We start from the raw sequence: 26,708 nt of genomic DNA on the forward strand, positions 1-26,708 counted from the left end.
ACCTGAACATTATATAAACTAATGGACCAATAAGTCGGTCTTTCATTCTATTTGTGATACACCTGGCTAACCGGTACGAAAAAGAGTCCTGACACATCTATGTAAATCACACATGCACACACATGGTCACAAACGGTAATAATAGAGTGTGTACTGGTACAAAAGAATCTACACCTGAAATATATTGTGCTTAAGGTTGATGAAAAAGAACCATGCTCTGTAGTTACTTCAGGAAAACAAGATATGTATGTCTTGGTTTCTGTTTTGGTTTATGTGATATATCGCATTTTAAAAACTGGATTTGTTTCAACACCTCCCTAGAATACATTTTTCATTGACGTGCTGGTTTCTTTCTTATTTGGAGAAGAATTTTAAATCTCTTAAAGTCTTAGGAAATCAAGATTTAAAGCACCATAATATATATCATTTCTTAGCATTTCCTCTCACGTTTTACCTCATCGCTTCTCTCAACTTCACCCAAAAGTGCCTTGTTTTATTAATAACACGTGCCTCAGGAGGCCTTTTTAATGTTTTAAAGTGTGTGAGTGCATCTGTATAAGTATTTGATACATATCTATGTCTACATGCTATATTTCTGTTCAGATTGGCCACAGTTTCCATGTGATGCTTTCTGTTCATCAATTCATCTACTTTTTAAACTTTGCTTTTGCTGTTTGTTGAACAAAAAAGGAAAGAAAGTTTCCTGTTGTCTTGTGGCCACTAATTTAAATGCACAGATTTTTTTCTACGTGAATGAACTTTATCCTTTGTGTATAAGGTAGGTCATTCAATGACAATGTTGAAGATGTTAGTTTATGAGCTATAAATTGGAAGAGTTGGCGGGAATAATACCATATTAATATAGGTCCACAAATGTGAGCCTAGAGATATCTCACTCTGAACCATGTATGTATGGGATAGTTCTGTCTTCACACACCACATAGCAAGAATTCACACCTTTACAATAAAACAGGAGGCATGATAGCATCACACTTTTCCTATGAGTGTGGCATCCTAACATTCCCCCAAAAAACATATAGGAAAAATGTCTTAAAAAAATAAAGTCATCCTAAGGTCATAGAGAAGAATAAGAAGTAAAAAGTTATTTTATGGTCATAGTATCATATTTTATAAGTCAATGGGCACTCAACAGCTATTTTAACAGAAGCTAACCCAGGTAAAACATCCTTAGCCTCAAAACAACTTTCGTCAAAATCTTCTTTATTTGCTCTCTAAAATTCTTAATGCCCCAATTTGTTTACAAATGTCTTAAAATCCAGATAAGTTTAACAAAGTAGTTTCATAAAATTAAAACTATAAAAACTATGTATATAGCATCACAAAGAATTAACATCTTAAAGCATTATATTGGTTATCACATAAAAGCATCATAAGTTTTTTGTAGTTTTACTTTCTCTAGAAAACAGTACATGAAGCCTAACCAAGATCTTGTCTGTCCACTCACATAAATGATCCCAGGTCTGTCAATGAGTTTCATTTAATTTGGAGAGCCAGTCTGCCACGGAGACCACCATTCTCCACAGAGAAAACTGCCACATTTGTGAGGTGAATGAAATTTTAGCATTTATGTTAAAGTCATCTCTGAAGTGACATCCACAATTTTAATTCCCAGTGAATGACTTTTTCCTTGGCTAGGCACCTTTTTTTAGTAACATGTTTGCAAAGTGTCTTAAAGTGATAAGTTGTTATTCATCCCCTCAAAGTAGGTCACAATTGTATCTTGTCAACAAGTGGTAAAATATGTACACACAAGGGACGAATATGTCCCCATTTTTAAGTTTTTTTGGTACAGTTATTGTGGTCTATTACCTCCTTGAAGTATATTTAAAATACCAAACGTTATTATTCATGTAAAATATCAATGTCGTGCTTCATTAAAATGAAACTTAAGGTGTTTCCTAAAACCTAAGCTTCATATTATAATGAATAAAAGGACAGGAAAAAAAGAGAAATATTTTTATTAGAAGAGGAAGAGAGAAAGAGAGAAACTCTCCATTGAAGAAAGAAAAGAGAATCACCTTGATAATTATAATTTCTTACTTTTAATCAGTTATTTTTATAAACTATTTGAAATCATTAACTCCAGACCCAGTAATAGTGCACAATTTTAATATTAAAAGACCAACTGGGGCCACGTGCAGTGGCTCACGCCTGTAATCCCAACATTTTGGGATGCCAAGGCGGGCGGATCACCTGAGGTCAGGAGTTTGAGACCAGCCTGGACAACATGGTGAAACACCTGTCTCTACTAAAAATACAAAAATTAGCCAGGCATGGTGGCAGATGCCTGTAATCCCAGCTACTCAGGAGGCTCAGGCGCTTGAACCCGGGAGGCAGAGGCTGCAGTAAGCCAAGATCACGTCACTGCACCCAGCCTGCGTGACAAGAGCGAGACTTCATCTCAAACAAAAAATAATAATAATAATAATAATAAAGATCAACTGATCTATTTGCCTAGCAACCCAAGATTGTTGCTTATAGCCCACAGTGCTTTATATCATCCCATTTGAAAAAGTAAGGCTAGTAAGAAAGCACAATTTAGATTTTACACCAGAAACATAGTACCCTGTTTATAATTCATGCTCCCAGATCACTATATCCTTGTGTCATTTATCTCTTCCAAATACTGTTACATTATCTCTCTGTTTACACTTCTGATCTGTGGAAAATACCAAAATCATATTAAGAAAAAACACATCTATTTTCTATAGTATTATTAAGTGCTTTATATAACTGCCAACTCCTTATTCCAAATGAAACCTGGAAGAGAAAAAATTTTTTAAACATGTAATTGTGAATTTTAGAAAAGCACTAGAAGTTAAAATTTCAAGCTTACAACTTCCACATAATTAAAAATATATCCTTTAAGAAAAATATATTATTTCTATATTTATGGAAGAACATCTCTTAAGAATTCAAAAAAAGGATGAAATTATGTTTTAATTATGTTTTTATGTTTTCCCCATACATACCTCACAAGGCAAATATAAATTAATTTAATCAGTCCACGAAGTTGTGATTCAGGAATTGGTTTCATTATAATAACTTCTAAAGTTTTACAATTTCTATCAGATGCCTTCTAATTATAAAGAAATCTGCTTGAAATTCTAAATATATCATGCTAGGAAAAATAAATATTTGCTGATATCCCTAGGGCAAAAATATAGTAAAACAGTCCTAATAGAAATAAGGCAAAAAACAAGTTAAATTGAGCAGTCACAAACTCTTCATATAGTCTACTTTTTTCTTCCTAATACACTGTTTTATTTTTGTTAAAAACTATTTGAAAATAATCTTTGGAATAGCCAATATCAGGTTCTCTAATAACATAAGGGAGAAGAGAGAGATATTATTGGTAAAGATAGACCGGATCAGTGAAAATCCATAGGATTTCCATTATCTGCAAACCATACATCCAGGCTTTATAATATAACTGGGCGCTCCTTTACAATTCCTTCCTGAGTGTGCGCCATTGGAGCCATAAGCATGCAAGCCTGAAAGCATTTAAGGGAGGGCGTGGTGATACTAGTCACTAACACTCTGAACCAATGCTTCCTCTCACCGACATGAACACCTCGCTCTATCTTTGTAGTTCATTTAAGGTGGATTTTGGCTAAGGAGGAAGAAAGAAAGGCATGTTAACAAGTCATGGACACATTTTGATCTACTGCCACCTCCAAATTATGTCTGAAAGTAAATTGCAATTTGTTCATTCAAGAGTTTATTGCTTTAAGAAAATAGTACATGCTTTCCTATTACCAGTTATTTAAAATTCTACGCCTTCCTAGAGAAAAATTCTTTAGAATAAACTGCCTTCTAAACTTATAATAAAGCGTACAATAAGAGTGATCCTATTTTTCATCCTTTACAAATACAAGTGGCAAATTGTCTTCCAGTGCAAATTCTCCTCTGTCCATCTTATTTAATATTTCTATATGACTTTTTAAAACACATGCAATAAAAATAAGTAATTATCCTTTAGTAGCCATTTAAAGTTATCTGGTCTTTCCACTAAGCTTCTAATGTTAAAATTCAGTAGGTAGTACTCGACCACAGTGTCACATTATATTCAGCAATAACTATGTGCTTATCTCTCAAGTATTATAACCCTTCATTTTTCTTGCGATCCATATACTCTCTTTTCAAAAATCTTCTAAGCCACGGCAGCATAGTCCTTGTTTTGTTCGTTGTTTTCATCTTCTTCTGGACTAGTAATTTTTACTTCTGGCCTTGGTGGTCTTTGAGGGTCTACATCAGCCTAGAAGAAAATAGATCCAAACAAAGGTATTTAGCTGTTTGGTTCACAAAGGTAATGACATTTATAAAGAAAAAATTACTCAAGATTCTACTTAATTATGTAAATATTTAACTAAAAAGAGTTCCTGGGGTTCCCTCTGTTTTTTCTTTTTTTTTTTTTTTTTTTTTTTTTGTCTATCATTACCCAGTGGACATACTGTTTTCTCAACACTTATACAAAAGTCTTTTTAGGGTTCATAATCTACTAGTGCTTGAAAGGCAGTGACTCATTTTGTATGCTGCAGGCTTTATTTTTCTCATTTTTTCTTGATTTCTCTTTGAGCTTTTCTTCAACATAGTTATAATTTTCAGTTTAGCATTTTCAGAGACAAATGAAGAAAAAATTCAGGGACATTCTCCTAATTTTAGTTTCCTCCTAGAATTCACAAATTCATTGTGAATACGGTACCAAGTACCATCAAGTAGCAAGTAGATAAGAAAAAGACAGAAAATCAAAATGTGGAGGCAGCATTTCTCCAACAACAACTATTGCTCCTGCCACTTGGGTTTTTCCTGTTAATAATGACATTGTCTCATGTACAACTCACCTTTCCCCAACTACACTGAAAACTGAGTGGGTGAGATTAGAACTAGCTGGTTTGCAAATTCTGCTCTATGAAATCCTAGAGGCTCCACAGCCCCCACAAGGGCACCCAGTCTGGGGGACAGAGTAGCTCCAGGTTCCCCAAACCACACAGGACATGACTGATGCTTTGAAAAAGAAATTTTATATATATATATAACTGGTGCTGTGTCTTATTTCACATTGTTCCTTTGTGAAATGTCTCAAATCGTATCTTGAATATAGTACAAGTTCAATCTCAATAAATGTCAATTGTTTCTTGTAAATTCTCTGTATTTCCTGGTGTTTTCCTACAATCATATCTCGCTTTGTACAAGAATTGTTACATGGAACAAAATGTTACACGGTGAACAGAATTTCTAGTCATTTTATTAGTAGACAGTCCTTCTGTAAAAGTTAATTATTCATTTTTAACTTACAATTCACATAAATTTGGTTTTTCATATATTTCAGTATGCTTAAAATATACCTATACTAATATGTTAGGGAGAACACGATAAAATATATCATTGTTATAAGAAAGAGATGAGTCAAATAAGATTAAATCTCCTTCTGAGTGACTGCTCTGTTACTAATCCCTAATTAGGCTGGGCATGGTGGCACATGGCTGTAATCTCATCACTTTGAGAGGTCAAGGCAAGAGGATTGCTTGAGCCCAGGAGTTAAAAACCAGCCTGTGCAACACAGGGAGGGAGACTTCCTCCATATTAAAAAAAATGTATATATAGCCTGGCATGGTGGCACCTGTGGTCCCAGCTATCACAGGAGGATGAAGTGGGAGGATCACTTGAGCCCAGGAGGTCAAAGCTGCAGTGAGCTGTGATCATGCCACTGAACTCCAGCCTGGGTAGCAGAGTGAGACCTTGTCTCAAAAAAAAAAAGTCCCTAATTAGATGTTGTCTCAAAAAAAAAATCACAAACTAGGCACTTCCTTATTTGAATTCCCAAGAATTTAGATTCACCCTCATTACATACCACAGGCCAATGCCAAATTACATAACCTTGATCTTGATGGATGCCCAATTCCTATCAAAAGCCTATTTTTCCCCTTTAAAAAAGTATTCATTTATCATAATAGGCAAATAAAAATTGTATGTTTATAGCATACAAAATGATGTTTTGAAATATGTATCCATTGTGGAATGGCTTGAGTTAATTAACATATACCTTACCTCACATACTTATCTTTTGGGGTGAGAACACTTCAAATCTACTCTGTTAGTGATTTTCAAGTATACAATACATTGTTATTATACTTTAGACACCTTACTCTACAACAGATCTCTTGAACTTATTCCTCCTTTCTAACAGAAATTTTGTATCATTTGACCAACATCTCTCCAACCCTGTACTCAGTCCCTGGCAACCACCATTCTACCTTCTACTTCTATGAGTTTAACTTTTTTTAGATTACACATATAAGCGAGATCATATGTCTTTCTTTGGTTGGCTAATTTCACTTAACATAATATCCTCCAGGTTTATTCATGTCATTGCAAATTACAGGATTATTTTTTAAAGTTATATTTATGGAAGATGGAAAGACAGGCAATCCATTCATTTCTGTAAAATCTATTTATGTCATATGTTGAATTAAGCTAGACCACTGGAAAAAAATCATGCTTGGATCTTACTATCTAGTCCCACATAGAATTACACTTTGATTTCATTTTGTAAGCTTTCATCAAAAGCTACTACAACAAAGAGTTGTATGAAACCTACTATTACAGGTGCCATATAAATGACACTGAGGACTATGTAGAACTACATATGGGGAATTTCTTATAGGACTGTGATTATCTCACCTTGAGAAAAGATAAAATGAGTGACATGCTGAGCATTTTCATTTAGATGTTAAGAACATTTTGAATAACTCATATAGTGGATTGCAGATAACTTTGTACTGTTACTGAAACCTGGCCACCAGAACATTTTGCATTTTGCCACTGCTAAACTTGCTTTCCCTAAGCAAGATAAATCAGATCCATCAATAATAAATAATCACGTAGACCTCAGTGATCATAGTGGGTATTAGGAATGAGTAGTCCAAGGCCCACTTCAGCAGTTACAGCCTTGAGGGAGGTGGACCCTGATCTGATGGATAGACAGGAAGGGATGGGATAGGCAGATGGTGAGAATGTTATGGAGACCATCCTGCCTCTTATGCTGTGAGACTCAACTTGAGCCTGGCAGCAACAGGATCATACTGTCCCATGGAAGAATGCCAGGACTGATGAGTATCCAACTCCAGGGTCAGACATGGAAGAACAGGCTAGGAAAAGAGAGGTTTCACCAGATATTACTTTTTCTGTTCTTTTATTTTCACCACATATTTCTTTATCCTCTTTGTATAATAAACAAAACTGTATACTACCCAAGTGCCTAATGTGTTGAACGCTTAATTTGATTAATCTATTTAAAGTAGAAAAAAGCAAACTAACTTCAGTACTTCTAGAGATCAAAGAAGTAACTCATAATAGAGAAAGTATTCCTTATTTCATGTCTAGGTCTCACTGGTCTTGATATTCTTTTTTGGTTTCTACCTTCTCTGATCTCAACTTACTTTTCTATATTTCTTTCTTTGATTATGTATGTTTTTAGAAGGCTCTGTACATTTTCTTGTAAAATGAGGCAGGAGGTAGATAGATGGATGGGTGAATGGCTAAATGTATGAATGGTGGAAGGGCAGACACGAACTGTCAGATAGGTCAATGGCAGTAGTTGTTAAATGGTTGAAATAACTAGTAAATAAAGGGATTAAATGGTATTCAATCTTTCCTACTCAACCATAAGTGGTTTCAATACAAGTCCTAAACACTTGGTTAATTCTCTGAATGCACGCATGTACACACACACGTATTCATGCATTCACATAAACAAGCAAAAGCAATAGAGATACCTCATCTTGTCCACTGCCAGCTCCTTGAGACTTTCTTTCCTTGTCTAGGACCAGTTGAAGCTCATTATTAACCTGATCCAGCTCCTCACCATTTTCCTCATCGGTGCCTCCATTTACACGAGCAGGGCCTGCCTGCTGCTCACTGTGATCCAGAATCTCCTCGACTTGCTCAGGGGCATCTGTAGCCTCCCTATCCCCTTCCTCTTCAAGGTCACCATTCATTCCTGCAAAGTCTTCTTTCTTTTCTGCATCCTTGTTTGCCTTCTCTCCATCTTCTTCCTCATCTACTATTTCTGCTGGCCTCTGATGGATCAAAAGGAATAATGGATAAAAGTAAGAAGCATAACAGAAAATTTCCACTGCACATCATAGTAATGTAATACTTATATTACAGTCAAGTAAAACATTCTTACATTTGCATAGTACTTTACAGTATAGAATGTGCCTACGTTTACTGGGTACCTACCACATGCCACATGTTACAAGCATTCCCTCATTTAATCCTCACAACAATCCTTTCAGATTGGTATCATTCCCATTTTGCAGATGAGAAAACTCAACAGGGAGAGCCCAAGATCCCACAGAAAGAGCCAGAGTTTGAACTAAGCCTGTGACACCAGAACCAGTGCTTGTAACCCCCATGGCAGATAGAAAGCCAAACCACAAGGTCCTTGGCCAGTGTCTAGTGAAGTACCTGGCCCAGAGGAGGAGGTTTAAAAAAAAAAAGTCTTTGTGGAAAAATTATCATCCTCAGGGCTAAGGATGAGGGCAATGGCACCAGGGTGTGAATTCATGTTTTCTGAGTGGAATGTAGACAGTTTTCCCCACAATGCCTAAGGAAGCTGACAGCTTATTTCTAAATACAATAACTGATTTTCCTGCAGATCTAAGGTCAAGAAACCATATGCCCTCTCTATAAGAATAATAAATGCTGGGGGCCGGGCTTGGTGGTTCACGCCTGTAATCCCAGCACTTTGGGAGGCTGAGGCGGGCGAATCACGAGGTCAGGAGATTGAGACCATCCTGGCTACACGGTGAAACCCCGTCTCTACTAAAAATACAAAAAATTAGCCGGGCATGGTGGCAGGCACCTGTCCCAGCCACTTGGGCCAAGATCACGCCACTGCACTCCAGCCTGGGCAACAAAGCAAGACTCCATCTAAAAAAAAAAAAAGAAAAAGAAGAATAAATGCTAAAGAATTTTATAAACCTTAATCAGGCATTTCACTGTTCTACTGTTATTTTGATACACATAAATCTGCTTCAAGAGGGAACAGGAGGCTGGGCATGGTGACTCATGCCTGTAATCCCAGCACTTTGGGAGGCCGAGGCGGGTGGATCACAAGGTCAGGAGATCGAGACCATCCTGGCTAATGCGGTGAAACCCCGTCCCTACTAAAAATACAAAAAATTAGCTGGGTGTGGTGGCGGGCGCCTGTAGTCCCAGCTACTCGGGAGGCTGAGGCAGGAGAATGGCGTGAACCCGGGAGGCGGAGCTTGCAGTGAGCCCAGATAGCACTACGTACTCCAGCCTGGGTGACAGAGCGAGACTCTATCTCAAAAAACAAACAAACAAACAAAAAGGGGTTAGGGTAGGGAACAGGAGGCCAGCTTTCAGAGCCAAGACTTTGGAGAAAAACCCAGGTTCAAGTCCTGAACAGGCACTTACTGGCTGTTACCTAACTTTGGTGAGTTTCAGATTCACCATTTGTAAAATGGGAATGTAACAAAACTTCCATGAAGATTAGAGAAAAGTTATATAAAGTGTCATAGTTTCTGGCACATCACAGATCCTAAAAAACATGGAAATCCCTTCCCATCTGTTACAATACATTCTCTCCTGGAGCCACCATATTTCTTCAATGCTATCAATAAAATAACAGGGTTTTTTTTAATGGTAGGGTAGAAGGATTTATTTGGTGTTAAGATCTCATTATTGCCTTTTTGTAGCTACCTGACATTGGACAGGTCACTTAAATCTCCTTCCCTGTAAAATGAGAGTTTGGAACCCAATTAGCCCTGACCCCCTCTTCCAACTCTAGAAGCCCATCTCTTCTAACTGACGAAACAATTGACCACTTTTGTGTCATTACAAAAGTTAACATAATGCTTTCAGTTTTGGAAGTAAGGAAGTAAATGAAGGGGAGTAGACTAAAAGTTCAGAATAAAATTCCACACATTATTTTGAAGAAGAGTTGGGACTAGTAGTAATTCTTATCTTCTGTCAAAAATAAAGTCTCAGATTTAATTATATGATACCAAATGTGTATTTTTTAAATGAAGGAAAAAACTAGTTGTTCTTAGATATTGAAAAAACCACAATGTTTGTCATTATGCAGATTAAACGACACTGTGAGCCTAGGCTGTTCAAATTTTATTTGGATGCTTAAGGTCAAACAGTAGAGAGTCCTAACTATCCCTGAGCATGTCGTCACGGTGGGTCCCTCACAAAGGCAGAATGATGGACAGAAACTCAGGTCCAGAGGAGTATGGATCTGCCAGCTGGTATGCTAAAAGGCAAAAGATTTATGAACATAACTCACAATGCTTGGTAAGAAGTTTGTGGTGTTTAATGCATGTGACCTAAATGACTGAAAGTGAGAAAAGTCTTCAATCTCTAACAAAGAGAATAACATTTCCAATTTGCCCACCAGACCCGTCTCACCCTCTCCCCAAAGAGAACAAGCTAAGTAAGGCACTGAGACACACACACTTGAAGTGATAAGGAGAGGAGAGCTTGGCAAGGGAAAGATGGGCGTTGTCATTATAAAAACAGAACAGAGGAGAATACATCACACATGAAAATGACTTGCATTTCTATACACTAACGATGAACAATCTGGAAGGAGATTACAGAAACAATTTCATTTACAATAGCATCAAAAGGAATAAAATACTTAGGAATTAGCCAGTGAGGTGAAAGACTTGTGCAATGAAAAATACAAAACAATGCCAAAAGAAAATTTAAAAAACATAAATAAATGGAAACATGTCCCATGTTAATGTATTAGAATACTTAATATTAAGAGGTCAATATTATCCAAAATGATCTACAGATTCAATGCAATCCCTGTCATTTTTTGCAGAAATAGAAAAACCCATCCAATAAGTCATATTGAATCTCAAGGGACCCTGAGTAGCCAAAACAATTTTGAAAGAGGACAAAGTTGGAGAATTCCCACTTCTTTATTTCAAAGCTTACTGCAAAGGTACAATAACCAAAACCAGAGTGGTCCTGGTATTAAGACAGACGTATAGACCAATGGAATAGAACAGAGTCCAGAAATAAACCTTCACATATATGGTCAAATGGTTCCGACAAGGGTGCCAAGACCATTCAGTAGGGAAAGGACAGTCTTTCCACAAATTGTGCTGGGAAAACTGGATATCTACATGCAAAAGAATGAAGTTGTATCCTTACCTAACATATGTACAAAAAATAACTCCAAAATGAATGAAAGACCTAAATGTAAAACCGAAAACTATAAAACTCTTAGAGGAAAACATAGGGCAAAAGCTTTTTGGCATTGGAGTTGGTGGTGATTTCTTACACATGACACCAAAGACACAGGCAACAACAACAACAAAAATACATAAATAGGACTTCATAAAAATTTTAAAATTTTGTACATCAAAAGACAATACCAACAGAGTAAAAAGGCAACCCATAGAATGGAAGGAAATATTTGCAAATCATTTATCTGATAAAGGCTTTATATCCAGAATATACAGAGAACACCAAAACTCAACAACAACAAAAAGCCTCATTCGAAAATGTGCAAAGTACTTGAATAGACATTTCTGCAAAGAAGATATACAAATGGCCAATAATCACATGAAAAGATCCTCAATATTACTAATAATTAGGGAAATACAAATTAAAACTGCAATAAAATACTACCTAACACCTATTACGATGACAAAAAAAAAAAAAGAAAAGAAGAAAACAAGCATTGACAAGGATATGGAGCAATTGGAACTCCTGGGCATTTTTGGTGAGGATGCAAAATGCTACAGCCACCTGAAAAACAGTATGGTGGTTCCTCAAAAAGTTCAAAATAGAATTACCATATGATCTAGCAACTGCACATCTGGGTAAATACCCAAAAGAACTGAAAGCAGGGACTTGAAGAGATATTTGTACACCCAAGTTTATAGGAGAATTATTCACAATAGCTTAAAATGCAGAAGCAACCCAAACGTTCATCAAAAGATGAGTGGATAATCAAAATGTAGTATATCCATACAATGGAATATTATTCAGCCATACAAAGAAAGAAAATTCTGATACAAAGTGGGTGAAACAGAGATATTATGCTAAGTGAAATAAGCCAGTCACACAAAAAGACAAATACCGTATGATTCTACCTACGTGAGGTACATAGAGTAGTCAGAATCATAGAGCACAGAGTAAAATGGTAGTTGCCAGGTTGAGGGAGGGAGAAATGGGGAGTTCTTGTTTAATGGGTATGGAGTTTCAGTTTTGCAAGACGAAAAGAGGTTTGGAGCTGGTTGGTGGTGGTAGTTACACAACATTATGAATGTGTTTCATACCACTGAACTGTATGTACACTTAAAACTGGTTAAGACAGTAAATATCCATTAGGAATATATTACCACAAAAAGAAATAAAATGGAGCAGAGGAAATGTACTGAGCCAAAGATTACATTCTGCATTGCTGAAGAGCAAGGACTTCTAGGGAGTTCAGGAAAGGAGCCCACACCAGGAAGTCGAGAGTTTTCCTTTACCAAGACACTAAGACAGAGAGGGGACTTCCAAGGGGGAAGAAAGTATAATTAACCAGCTCAGAGGAAACATGGTGGATGGCTCCCCACGAACAAGTCAGAAGCAGCCAGGAAAAGCCCTGTGGACCTTTGGCCCAGAGACAAGTTTCCTTCCGTGGACTCTGCAGAATAACATACCTGGTCATTGTGGGACCTTGAGAGACACATAAGGGACTCTCAGGCCTCATGACTTCAGTGATTGGGCCAAGGGCACCCATCTGTGTTAAGCAGTACTGAGCATTCCCGGCATTCAGAGATAAATACCACTGTCTCCGAGATCAAAGAGCGCAGAGCACAATGAGCAGGAAAGATGCGTAAACAAATCACATGACAATGTGGAATGAGGCGAGAAACAGTTAAGGGCATGTGTCGGGAAAGGAGTGCTTCCCAGTGGGTTGTTTGGCCATAGAGACTTCTACAACTCTGTGTCTACAGTGTTTGCACGTAGTGACAGGTGAGAAAGGAGGGGCAAATGGAGTGTAAAGGCTAAGCACCGCTCTGTGCCAAACATCACACGCAGCATTTCATGCAACTCTCACAATAGCCCTATGAGTTGTTTCCTATACTCTTTAGACAAAGAGAGTAAATGAGAAATCGCATCACACTTCCCACATCACAGGGCAAGTGACCAAGTAGGGCTAGGGTGTAAACCAAAGGCAGTCTTGTCCCAAAGTCCTAGTATCTTTCCTTAAATTAATAACCAAACAACTTGCTACTATAAGGACACTCACATGTACTTTCAATGGCCAGAACATATGAGATCTGCAGTAGGCAACATTACTTTTACTGTTCAAAGAATTACTGACCTGAGGCTGGGCACGGTGGCTCACGCTCGTAATCCTAGCGCTTTGGAAGCTGAGGTGGGAGGATTGACTGAGCTCGGGAGTTCTAGACCACCCTGGGGACAACATGATGAAACCCTGTCTCTACTAAAATACAAAAAATTAGCCGGGCTTGGTGGTGCATGTCTGTAATCCCAGCTACTCAGGAGGCTGAGGCAGAATTGCTTGAACCCAGGAGGTGGAGGTTGCAGTGAGCCGAGATTGCACCACTGCACTCCAGCCTGGGCCACAGAGAGAGACTCTGTCTCAAAAAAAAAAAAAAAAAAAAAAAAAAATTACTGACCTGAAAACAAAATATTTGGGAATTTCTATCACTGACTTTTGGTGTGATCTAGGAAGGAAACATTATTATAAGAATTGTCTAGCAGAGTACCTGAAGCAGTACATAACAAAACTCCCGAAATACTACAGTACTAATGGCCAATAGGAAAAGATTTCTTTTTAAATTACCTCTGAAAATTGGATAATTATAAATCAGTCTCCTAGAAATGGTTTTGGTCCTCACTGTGCCTAAACTTGCCCTATTATTCAGAACAGCTTTTCTTTTAGTTTTAAAGAGAAGTTGTGTAACATTTAATAAAATAATAACAAAAAAACTCATAATTTACTGTAACTTTTTAGGATTCTGGAAATGGTCCTCGCCTCTCTGAGAATGTATTACCAGTACTTGCTGAAGTATGTTAAGACAATCACACCTAAGTAAGAAAATGTCCATTTTCCTCTCCTCACATCTGGATTTATATCTAAAAATTGCAAAATAACATATTAGTTTTTAGTTTTATATTTCTCAGCCTTACCTCTTTATCCAGAATTCCCAAACACATATACATTTTTTTCTCCTTTTAAAGCAAAGGGCTGATATATACCCTAATTTCTTTTTAGGGAAGAAGACAACTGGCCCTAAATTCAGGCCCTGTCTCGTAGTCATTATTACCACCAGTACTAACAAGCAGTATTATGCTTTCATCCCATTATTCCTATTAGACTTTCCCAGCACAGCTATTTTAGTAGTCATCAAAAGAAGCCACATCTGGTTAGCTCAACTTTAAGAAATGCAAGATTATGGTGTTGAAATACCAATTTGATCAATTTAAATCAGATGGTAACATTAGTTAAAAGGCTTATAAACCTTTAAAATATCCTGAGTCTGGAACAAAATTTATTATTACAACGACACTACAATTCAGGGCAAAAAAAAAAAATGCTGCTATGACAGATCTGTAATGAATAAATGAAAAGCAATGTGCTTTTTGGTGTAATCTCCTTTGAAGCAGACATTAAATTATTAAAGATGTTTCCAGTGTATACATCAATCAAATCATCCCCAGAAGGAACACTGGGTTTTACACCCATCCATACACACACATATATACACACAGATAAAATCTGTACCATGGTGAGAGTCTGCAAAGAAGGAAAAGGGCACTCCCTCTACATAACTATTCTTTAGGATAAAAAAGAAATACAAGAGGCAAAGGAGGAACAAGTTGCACCCTTCCTGCAGCCCCTTCACTCCTTTCTCACTGCGCTGTAGCAAAACTACTGAAGAGGAATCTGGTACCCCTCACACAAACTCAGCGCTATCACCAGCCCTGGGAACTTTTAGTCCATTAAGACTGTTGGGTCTGATTCATATGGACTAATCATCCTCACTCTCAGTTATGTTTATTCTTTGCTTCCAAGTTCCTTGGCATCCATTTTTCACAACAAATTTACCATCCAATAGCTTTTTGTTGTTTCCAAACTGCTATCTATTAATACTTGTGAAAGTAATATGAATGTACAAACAAGAGATACTAAACAAGGATAATTTCCATAAATTAGTATATGCACTTAAGCAACAAATGACTCTATCTTCCATTGGAATGACAGGTTGGCAGTAGCCAGTTATGGATGTAATAAATAATGCCAAACATTTAGGTAGCATATTGTGTTTCTTAGAGTACTTTCACATGCAGTTTCTCATTTTATCTTCCCAACCTGTGGGCAGATGTGATTATCATTTCCATTGTATAGAATGGGAAATTGAGCCAGAGACATAAAGCAAGTTGCCAAGGGTTACACGGCCAGTAGATGAAAATATCTTTCATCAGCATCACAAACACACATACCTGTGTGCACATGCATGCATGTGCACACACACACACAACTGCTTATTGAAGAACAGTGGTCCTCGGTAGCTGAAAAACTGGTCACCATGGTAACGAGGCACCTGGCTAAGGCCAACCTCTAATCTATAACCAATGGATAATGAGGCAGAGGGGCTGCTGGGCTGAGCTGGGAGCCATGTCTCTGCTTTTCTCCCCGCTCTGCTCATCACTGATCATGTTTCTTACAGACTCAAACTTCAAAAGCTGACTCTGCTCCCTGAATATTATCCTTTCCATCTGTTAAGCAGCATCAAATCAGAGACAAACCCCATCTTCTCACTTTCTGAGGCTGGATTGTGCCCTCCCTCACAATTATTATGTCAAAGTCTTAACCCCAGTACCTCATAAAGTGACTGTATTTGGAGGCAATTTAAGTTAAAATTAGGTCATGAGGGTGGCCCTAATCCAATCTGACTCATGTCAAGCCAAGAGAGGCCTGAGAACAAACCAACCCTGCCAACACCTTGATCTCAGACTTTGGACCTCCAGAGCTGTGAGAAAATAAATGTCTGCTGTTTAAGCCCCCTAGTCTGCAGTGTTTTGTTATGGCAGCCATAGTAAACTAATATACTAATACCTTCCCTCCCCAGCCCCACGCATGCTCATACTAATATTCTTTCACCTCTCTTACCAACACCCTCACTCTCCCATCCCTCCTCTATTTCCTTAAAAAAATAGGGAAGTTGGGTTCCTCAGCAATGGAAAGAGGACTGGCTGGATGTGGCAGGGAAAGAAGGCCAAACCCAGACCTTCCCAGACAGAAGTTTGGAGTGGGGAAGAGTCCTCTGTGGAAGAAACTGCGAGAGCCCTGGGCCACTGGCTGTGCCATGCTATTACTCATGCCCTTCCTTCCCCATGGGTAGAACCACCTTCTCCAGAAAGCCTTCCTGCTCCCTCAGGTGGCCGTCACTCCTCACCTGTGCCCTCCTAATACTTGCTAAGATACCTCTAGTACATTCTAACCACACTGTGCAGTTATTCTCTATTTATGTGCAAAAAAAGATAGTGAACATAAATTGCTATTGAGTAGATACCCCCAAAATACTTGGAATGATTATAGAATAATGGGGAAATATCAGCCCTGGCACTATGGAGGTCTTCTGGCAGTGTCTTGAAGTAAGGGCTTTTTGTTATTCATCTTTGTTCCCACCACCACTGACTCTGGATATTCGTCTTGAATAAGACACAAATGTGCTCCCACAGATAAAAGTCAGCCTCATATGTGCCTTCAGGAAGGCACTGATGACAAGGCTCACATTTATCCAGAGCTTGCCAGGTACCTGGTGCTATGGCCTAAGCACGTCATATGCGTAATCATATTTACACTAACCTCACAACAATTATTTAGAAAAAACACGATGATGATCCTAATTTGCAGATGAGGAAACTGAAGCATAGGGAATTAGGTAAACTTGTCCAAAATTCTCCAACTAGTGACAAAAGGATTTGAATTCTTTGACCATTGGATTGTAATAACTATTTTCCTAAGATAAAGTACAGAACAAAGACATATTTATGTTAAATTCAATGTATGTTCAAGAGTTACTTCCAGCCTAGTGGCTCCAAGACCAGTGCCTCACTGTCACCTGGGGATCTTGTCAAATGCAGAGTATGAGTCACAAGTTCAGAGCCTCTGCATCTCTCTCAGCTCCTGTGATGCTGACAGTGCTGGTCCCCAGATGACGCTGTGCACAGTAGGGCTGTAAATCACATATAATGCAATATGCTCATGAATATGCCACTTAAAAAATCATTTTGGGTTAACAGTTCTTACTGTAATAGTGCCCTGAAATCATGCCTCTTTAAATGAAGGTGGCGTTTTTATCTTAAAAGTTACCAATTTACTGAAAGTTGGAAGACAATGGAAGGACTGACTGTTGACAAAATGATTTCTGGCCGTAAAGACAGTTCTACAAGATTTATTCTAATTACATCACCATGCCACTGTTTAAGAGTCAATGTCATAAAAAGAAACCCATCACTGCAAAAGCAATAAATCGGAAAGTTTTTTTTTTATATTTTATACTTTATGCTCAAAGTCTTCATCCCCCTGACATTTACGTCAATTTTCAGCCAATTTTGTGATGAAAATTTTTAAGAGAACCTGTTTTCAGATAGAAATTGTTTCTCTAAGGAGTACATACATCTTGAAATTTCAGGACTAGCTCACGCCTATGAGTAATTGTGTAATGCTATACTCTGTAAAGCACAATTCTTCTGTTTTGCTGGAGTCAAAAAAGGGTACTCATTATACTCTGTCTTAAATCCCCATTAAACTGATGTACATAATGGTATAAACAATGATCGCAGAAGTCATTTAAACCTAGATGATTCCAGCCTCACAGCCTCTCTGGCACACATCCAGAATGCAACTAGATTAATGGGCATGTTACACATATTAAAAATATATGTACAATTACAGACAAAACGTACCCTTAAACAGAGAGGTTTTTATAAGACAGGACTTCTACCTTTAAAAAACACATTATTTATTATAAGTAATTGCTCAAAATATTTATTATTAGAAAAGCTGTACCAGCTTTTCTCCTTGACACCAGCGTTGGCATTTTGAGTGTATTTTGCCTGAGTTTGCCTCCATGTGTATCTTGCTATTTATTTTGTAACTGACATTCTGAGAAAATGGTTGATTTGTATGGGAAGACAGAAAAGGTCTGGTAGTTATTACCTCTGGCTACATCCTAGCAGGGACGGGGCTCAGGGGAAATCGTTAAGTATTCAGGTTTTCTAGAGAATATGCATGCAGTTACTAAGGTTAACTCAGGATTCCTGAGTGGTAAGGGGAAAGAAGATGGAATATGAAAATTATATGGAAATAAGCCGCAAAATATTGAAAGCATCAATTACTTGGAAGGTATTTCCACAGGCAGATGGGGCTGCCCAAATGACTTAGACTTTAAACTCATATCACACACCTCTGACAGTAACAGCAGCAACAAAAATTAAAAACGGGGAAGCCATCTAAAGAGAGACCACAGCTCATGTCCAGCCCACTTTAGCAGTAAATGTGATATTTCTTATATTTACATCAGAATTCCTGAGGGATATTATTTTAATGTTTAAGGCCTATACTATCACAAATAACAGCACAAGTTAGAATTTTTTAGTCAAGATATCCTGTCTCACCACCCAACCCTCCTCCTCATTGCCACCCATTAGTTCTCTCTCCCTAAAATAACCTAGACCTAGAAATTGGAAATCAATAAAAATGAAAAAGACTACCTTAGATGTCCATTTTTTCCATGTAACATTTATGAAGTTTCAAATTTGGGTAAGTGTGTGGATTTGTTATAGGTTTTGGGGTAGAAGATATTTCTGTGGATTTTATGGCAGCATTCAGGCATAGATGTTGAAAATACAGAAGTTATCATACTTGTTTTTATTATTTCTGTTCCCATGGAAACTAAAATCATCTCCTATCCAAGTTGAATGAGGTGTTTTGAAATAATCAGTTTCAATTTTTTATGATAGCAAAGTACCACTTCTTGCTTTCAGCTTTCAGAGGCTTACTTTCACAGAAAAAAAAAAAAGAAAAAAAAAAAAGGTTTAGATGTGATTTGAAGCCACAAAAAGGGTGGTTATATTCGGAGACAAGACCCTCTAAGTACAGAAGAAAAGTGAAGCTGTGGCCAGTCATCTGGAAGCTGTCCAACCCGGTCCCTTTAAGCCCCACCAGTTCCTGTGACACCCATATGAGAATATATGATAAACTGAAAACACACTTAGATGGCATGAATATATTTAATCATCATTAGAAAAAAATTCTCATTGTTCAATTCCCACCTATGAGTGAGAACATGCGATGTTTGGTTTTTTGTCCTTGTGGGGTTGGGGGAGAGGGGGAGGGATAGCATTAGGAGATATACCTAATGTAAATGATAAGTTAATGGGTGCAGCACACCAATATGGCACATGTATACATATGTAACAAATCTGCCCATTGTGCACATGTACCCTAGAACTTAAAGTATAATAAAAATATACAAAAAAAAGAAAAAAATTCCCCATTAAATTTTCTCAAGTTAGAAGTAAATGTTGATTTTCTTTCATTTATATCAGAAATCCCTGAGGGCTACATTTTAACGTTTAACACCATTTCTATCATTTAAATACAAATCTACAAACATGATGCCACAAAAAGCCTTACTGACGATGCATAGATAAATTAAGAACTCTAATCATTCTTATTCTAACCCTTCTAGCCGTGAGCAATGCTTGTTAATGCCTAATATAAATATGATTCAGTAAGAGTATATGACTTGAAAATAATGATAAATATACCATTTACACATAATCCCTTTTAGTTCAAAGACAGCAGTGAAGGTTGAGTGGCCCTCAGAATATGTTGCCATTTATGGGCTAATTAGAAGCCCCTAATCTTCTCACTTCTCTTCTTTAAGATGTACAGGGAGAGGACCAAACTGGAAGACAGGACCCCTATGCTAGTTCTACTACCAACAGATCATGTCTCTGAGGGAAAATGGCTTTCTCCACTGTGGGGTTTTGTTTCTTCAATGGCAAAATAAGAAGCTTAGGTCAGGTTCCCTTCTGGTTCTAAATATTTTATAACTGTTTAGTAAATGCATTTCATTGAAGTCGATTTGGGAAATCTGTCACAGAAAACAGCCTCCTTTATCTTTCTGTATATTTTATCGTATATGGAAAAGCAAGACAAAAAGCTCTTCATCTTACTTGTCTTTCACAAGAGGAGCTGCAGGTAGCTGCTGATTCTCCATTAGTTGCAGGTACAGTCAATGATGAGACCAAGTCAGAACACGGAGAATAAAACTAGGGCAACAGGCATATTTGGTTTTTAAACCTATTTCTGGTTACAGCCTCTAAGCTGCAGATTCTTTAAAATGGCATTATATTATGTATGTGTAGACCAATAGTCACAAGCTCAAATGATCCCAGGGGCAGGTCAAAAAACATAAATTTATAATTGAAGACAGATGATAGGCATAGGGAGTGCTGCAGCCTGTGGAAGTCTGAAGAACACACGGCCTACTGAAGAGATGTAGATGTTGTTAGCCCTGTGCCAGCCAGACGATTCCCTCATAGAAAATCTACTCACATGCTCCAATCCCTATTGTAGATTCTAGGAAAACTGCTCTGATGTATCATTATGAAAGTGGTTTCCGGTTAAACACAGCAGATTGAACAAATGTGTTTTTTCTTAGCTCCTTTCTGATGCCCCTCTGAAGCATCAGTTAAGACAACTTTAAAAGGATGAACCCGTAAGGACACAGAAGAGTGGAAAGGGAATATCAACCATAAAATTTGGGAAAGAGTAAAGCAAATGGATGTGGGGCAAATGGATGGATGACAGGAGACCTGAGGAAGCTAAAATGTGAGACTGCAGAAAGGGAAGCCAAGAAGCAAGCCTTTGCATGCTTAAAAACCTAGAGAAGGCTTGGGGATGGAGGCACCATCTGTCTCTGAAATAAGGGGCATAGATAACTGTGGCTAAAAACAGGTGGATTGGCTGAGAGCCTTTAAAAGAAGCAAATAGATCCCCTGAGATCACCTCCTTTGAGAAATATGGGAGGTTTATTATCTGGAGATGTTGAACTTTAGGGAAATTGGACTCAAATACAGCTCAGAACAAGGGCACTATACTGAAACGGATCCATGCCTCTTTCTCACAATCAGATCCCAAAATGTTGACAGCTAGGTTCCTACCAACAAGGCAAAAGATTGAAAGATTCCTCTCAAAGGATATAGACCCCAAAAGAGCAATACTTACAGATACTAAAACTTGAAGGAGACCTGCCAATGAAATGGCCAAAACCAATCACCCTACAGGACACCTCCCCTACCTATGCACACAGTGTGTCCTTAATAACTCACTCTCAAATCTAACCAGACAGCCAAAAAAAGACTCTGACATGGATACAGAGATCAAAACACAGAGACAAAGAAACCAAAAAAGAAACTCAGAAGAAAAAAACATAGTGCAGGAAAGGAAAGTGTAAAATAATACAACATTAATCCTCAGAGAGAAAAGGGAAGATATCACATTTATAAAACAAGAATAGGATGCTAAAAAAGGAACATTCAGAGAATGTGAAAGAGCTCTTAGATGTTAAAAATAAAATGACTAGGAAATAATCAAAGGAAGATAAAAGTTGAGGCTTTTATTTTTTTAAGTGAGAAAGTTAAAAATCCACAGAGATGAAAAGTAGGAGAGACAATTAGATAATCACTCGGGGAGGTCCTATATTCAAATACCTGGACTTCTGGAAAGAGTGGGGAAATGAAGAGAAGAAAATTATCAAAGAAACAATTTTTTTCCAAAACTGAAAGCATATATTTTAAGAATTAAAAAGCCCATTGAGTACCCAGTCCAATAAGCAAAAACGCCCATACCAAGACACATAATTGGAAATTTCCAGAACACCAGGAACAAAGAAAATAGTCTAAAAGCCTTCAGAGAAAGGAAAAAGGTTTACATTTAAAGAAACAGAATGCCATCAAACTTCTTAACTACCATTCTGAATGGAAAGGAAAATTGAAGAATCCCCTCAAAATTCTGAGAGAAATTATATCAACCCTAGAATTGTATACCTCGCCATACTTACAGTCAAGTTTGATTAGAGAAAAAAAAAAAGGTATTTTCAGACATGCAAAGTCTCAGAAAAATGTGTCTCCCATGAAGCTTTTGTCTGAAGGCAACTAGAGGTGAGTTCCACAAAAAAATGAAGGTGTAACCAAGATAGCGGAAGACATAGAATCCAAAAAAAGAAGAGAACCATCCACTGAGGAAGCAAAGGAAATTCTCAAAATAATGGTGAAGAAAAATACCAGGATAACTCTGAAAAGCAGATCTAGAGAACAACTTACCAGCTTGAGGCAGCTGACTAGAGGAATTGAGAAAAAAATAAAATGAAGATTTCAGTATCACTGAATGTATATGAATGTATCAAAGAGGACAGTAAGCTCTTGCAGAGTTTGGAGATGGCTTAGTAATAGGTACATAGAAAACAAAGCAAGTGAAAGAATAGGTAATTATTAACCTAGGCAAGAGGGAAAAAGAGTTACCCAAGAAAGGAAATGTAACTAGAGTACACTAAATGATTCAACTAAGAATAATACTTACATAGTAGAAATAATGTAGAGATATTAACTTAGCCAAAAGTATTACAAAATTATAGTGGAAAGAAAAAAGAAAGGGAAAGGTATCTGTATGTGTTTGTATGTATGTGGCCCTATTTTTGATAGGGGGAAGGAGTTTGGGAAAAAATCTAAATAATCATCTTCCATCGTAATTACATAAAAAGTTAGTAAATCAAGATAAATACAAAGATAAATCCAAAAAGTTAATAAATCAAAACAAATAAAATCAAGATTTATCAAATTTGAGATACCACCCAATTAAAGGGATCTCCATTTTTTATGTCATCTAAAAGAATTTTTTAAATTAAAAAGTTTAATTAAAATAATTTTTTAAATAATTTTAAATTAAACTATGAGATGCCATCACTTGTAAGAACCAAGCACCTCAGAGGTATTGAAATGGGGGAGGGAATTAGGAATATAGCAGTATTCCATGAGAAATAGCTAAACTAGTTCAAATCAGCTAACTGTATGAAACAGGAATTGTGGTGAGGAGGGGTGTGGCAAATGGCTGCTATTTTTGTTATAATCTTTGTTGAACTGATTGACTTTTTAAAACGTGTATAATTCTGATTAAAAATAAATTTTAAATAAATAAGAAAATGTATGTATCACAACCTCCAATTTAAAAAAATTATTTTACTGTTTTAATGTTCATGATGCTGGGTTAAATGCTATTTAATGAAACCACTTAGCATAAAAACATTTTTCAATTCTCATTATTTTATTAGTCAAAATCAACTACAAATGGGAAAAGCAATAAAACAAACCAAAATCACTCCAAAGTTACTATCTTCATCTTCCACTCGGTTCTGTCAAATTAAACAAACTCTAAAAATACAATTGTGTATTTGGTTATTTCATAGTTATTGGTCTGTGTTTCTGAGATGGTGAATTCTCTTGCCTGATTCTTAATTACTAGGGGCAGTTTACTTAACTAAAATGGAGCAGACTCATTTCTTACTTCCTTAGCTTGGAAAAGCACCATCATATAAATGGGGCGTATTGACACAGGGTCATCAGTGCCAGAGCAATCACAGGCATCTGCTAATCAGGCACTTGTTCCACTGCTGATGGCCAACCCCAGATTGACTTGGAACATGCATACAAAAAACAGGTTAGTTTTGAAAGAGAATCTTAGGCTTATTAGACCCAAACTCACCTCTAAGAAAAGATGTTTTGTTCTGGCCTCCCTAAATGCATTCAACAATGTGAACATTCTTCTGTTTTTCCATGGGTTTGGAAGTACTACCAGGTCCATCATCATTAATTTGTCTCTAACTAATGAAAAGAGTCTGGACCTTGGAGCAGAGCTCAGACTCTTTCTTAGCTGGAATTAGTCCACAATGCGTAACATACACATGCAAATATACCTGTATGTGCACACACAAACATGCATGCTAGATGGTACCAGGAGAGGCTATCAAGGACTGTGAAAGGTATGAAGTTGTACCCTGCTAGCAAGAGACAAGTTAGCATGCCACAGTTTCATGGGTGTTGGCAGGAAACATGAGACTACTGAGTCAGTGACAAAGGACTTTATTGCTCACGCAATAGCAGTAGCCAAAACAGCATTTGCACCCAAGGCCCAATTCCCACAATGAGAAGGGGACTAGGTATGCACACATTAGTTTGCATTTTAGGAGAAGAATCTCAAGCTTAGGGAACCCAAACTTTTTTTTTTAATATTGTTATTATAGTAAAATACATATTACATAAAATTTACCATTTTAACCACTCTTAAGTGTACAAGTCAATGGGATTAAATCTTTTACAATGGGCAGTAAACTTGCCTGATCTTTGCACCATAGGGAGACATTGTCTTTGTCATACTGGACAATAAAGAAACCTAGCCTTTGTCCCAGAGCAGAGTTTCCCAATCTCAGCTCTATTGACATTCTGGGCTGCAGAACTTTTTGTTGTGAAGACTGTCATGTGCATTACAAGATAATTAGGAGCAGCCCTGGCCACCATCCTCTAGATGCCCATAGTACTCCCCCAGTTATTACACCAAAAGTGGTCCCAGAAATCGCCATATATCCCTTTGAGGCAAAATCACAAGTTGAGAATGATGGTTCTGGAAGAAATCACTCTCTCTGTCTTCCAAGGCCATTCACTGTACAAACATCCCTGAAGCGATGGTCCAGAACAAAGGCCAGTAGTGCCTCTGCTCACAAGATGGGCAGAATCACAACAGACCCGTGGAGAATGGCCTCCCAATGAAAGCCTTGATACTGACTTCTAAAACTTAATCTGCTTCTCAGGAATGGATAAATAACCTGGCCAATTTGCACATGATACTTACATATACACGTACACACACACACAGGCACATACAACTTCCTTCTTCATGGCCGTTTGACCAAAATCACAACACAGATCATTTAGATGACAGGAAAACAGACATTAACTAGCTAATGGCCTTAGAGAAAGTGTATTTAAGTATCTTTTCTAGCTAAGACAAGTAGTATACCATGACTATATTTCCTTTCTCAATTAGGATTTTTTTTCCTTTCTGGGTTAACAATTGGCTTTTTTTTTTTTTAATGCAATACTCTCTCCTCAGATCACTTGTCTGCGTTTAATTTGGATAGTCTGCATTTAAGTCCCATTTCCTCTAATTAACGTGGTACAGCCTTGAGCAAATAATTTCACCTCATGAGCTCACTTCCTTTGTGTATTTATAGATAGGTAGATAAGTAGGTAAATAGAATAAGACTGATAAGACTTATCCAGTTTCTTTTTTGAGACGGAGTCTCGCTGTGTCACCCAGACTACAGTGAGGTGGCACGATCTCTGCTCACTGCAACCTCTACCTCCCAGATTCAAGCGGTTCTCGTGCCTCAGCCTCCCGATTATCTGGAATTACAGGTACCCGTCACCACGCCTGGTTAATTTTTTGTATTTTCAGTAGAGACCAGGTTTCACGGTGTTGGCCAGGCTGGTCTCGAACACTCCTGACTTTAGGTGATCCAGACCACCTCAGCCTCCCAGAATGCTGGGATTACAGGCATGAGCTACCACACCCAGCTCCAATAAGACCTATCTTACAGGGTTGTTTTCACAATTAAACGAGAGAAATAAAAATCCCTAGTCCAGTACCTGGCACTCAGTAGGTACTTAATCAATGGTAGCTATTGTTTAATACAGATCACCATTGTGGGCTGTTGCAGAGTTGGTCTTACTATAATGAAACTAATGGGCTTTCAACGAATTTCTCTACACTTTTAGTTTTCCATATTTATAATATAGCTGCTTAGGATGTAAACGCCAGCAGACCATAGACAATGGCTGTAACCTGACTTCATAAGCACCTCGTATCGAACAAATAAACTAGACAATCCCAATGTTATGACCAAGAGAGTCCAAGAAGAAAGTAATTCTAACCTTTGCTTACCTGGTTTTGGTTTCTTCAAGCACATACCAATTTGTTGATATTGCCCAGCTTTTACCAATCTGTTTCTCAGTATCTCCTGCATACCTGCATTTTGATAAGCTAGCACTCACAAGTTAAATAAGAAATCAAGCCCTGCAGACATGCATCCAAGGCTGTTCGAGTATTATCAGAGATCAGTTTTCCCTCTCAACTCCCCTTCCTGAGGATAATCAAACGTCAAAGTAAAGAAATATCTCTCACAGATTTGCAAGTTGTTAAATAAGTGATTAACAGAGAGATCTCTCTTTTGCTAATAAGGCCATGATTTTCTCTTAGTATTTGACATTTTGACTTTGTAATATAAATTAGTCTTGGTTTCTTCAGCTATCAGGTGTTGTATATACATGATGATCACTCTTCTTTGTCTGAAAATATACTATTTAATTATGGCTTCACAGAAGACTTAAAGTTTCACTTTCCCTCAGGAAAAAATACCTATAACTGGAGTTTATGAAAAATTATTAGTTATAGCTAATCCTGGATAATAAATTGGATTTTTGAAATCTGCATGATTTTTACCATGTTAGGCTTTTCATCAGGAAGGCGACACTTGCAGAAAATG

The 26,708-nt window shown here is 37.5% G+C and overlaps 1 protein-coding gene across 2 annotated transcripts in view; it reads right to left on the reverse strand.

Annotated features, from left to right (window-relative positions):
- Positions 1 to 3,725: 3,725 nt before the first annotated feature.
- Positions 3,726 to 26,708, reverse strand: part of DCDC2 (doublecortin domain containing 2) — a 192,060-nt gene continuing 169,077 nt past the window's right edge. For both annotated transcript variants that reach the window (XM_054557285.2, XM_003780521.5), the window contains 2 exons: positions 7,800 to 8,102; positions 3,726 to 4,279 (listed from right to left, as the gene is read on the reverse strand). In XM_054557285.2, the coding sequence (XP_054413260.1) occupies positions 4,175 to 4,279; positions 7,800 to 8,102 (408 nt within the window). In that variant the 3' untranslated portion in view covers positions 3,726 to 4,174. The remainder of the gene's footprint in view (positions 4,280 to 7,799; positions 8,103 to 26,708) is intronic.

The sequence above is a fragment of the Pongo abelii genome, chromosome 5, assembly GCF_028885655.2.
Source record: "Pongo abelii isolate AG06213 chromosome 5, NHGRI_mPonAbe1-v2.0_pri, whole genome shotgun sequence".
Classification (NCBI taxonomy): Eukaryota; Metazoa; Chordata; class Mammalia; order Primates; family Hominidae; genus Pongo; species Pongo abelii.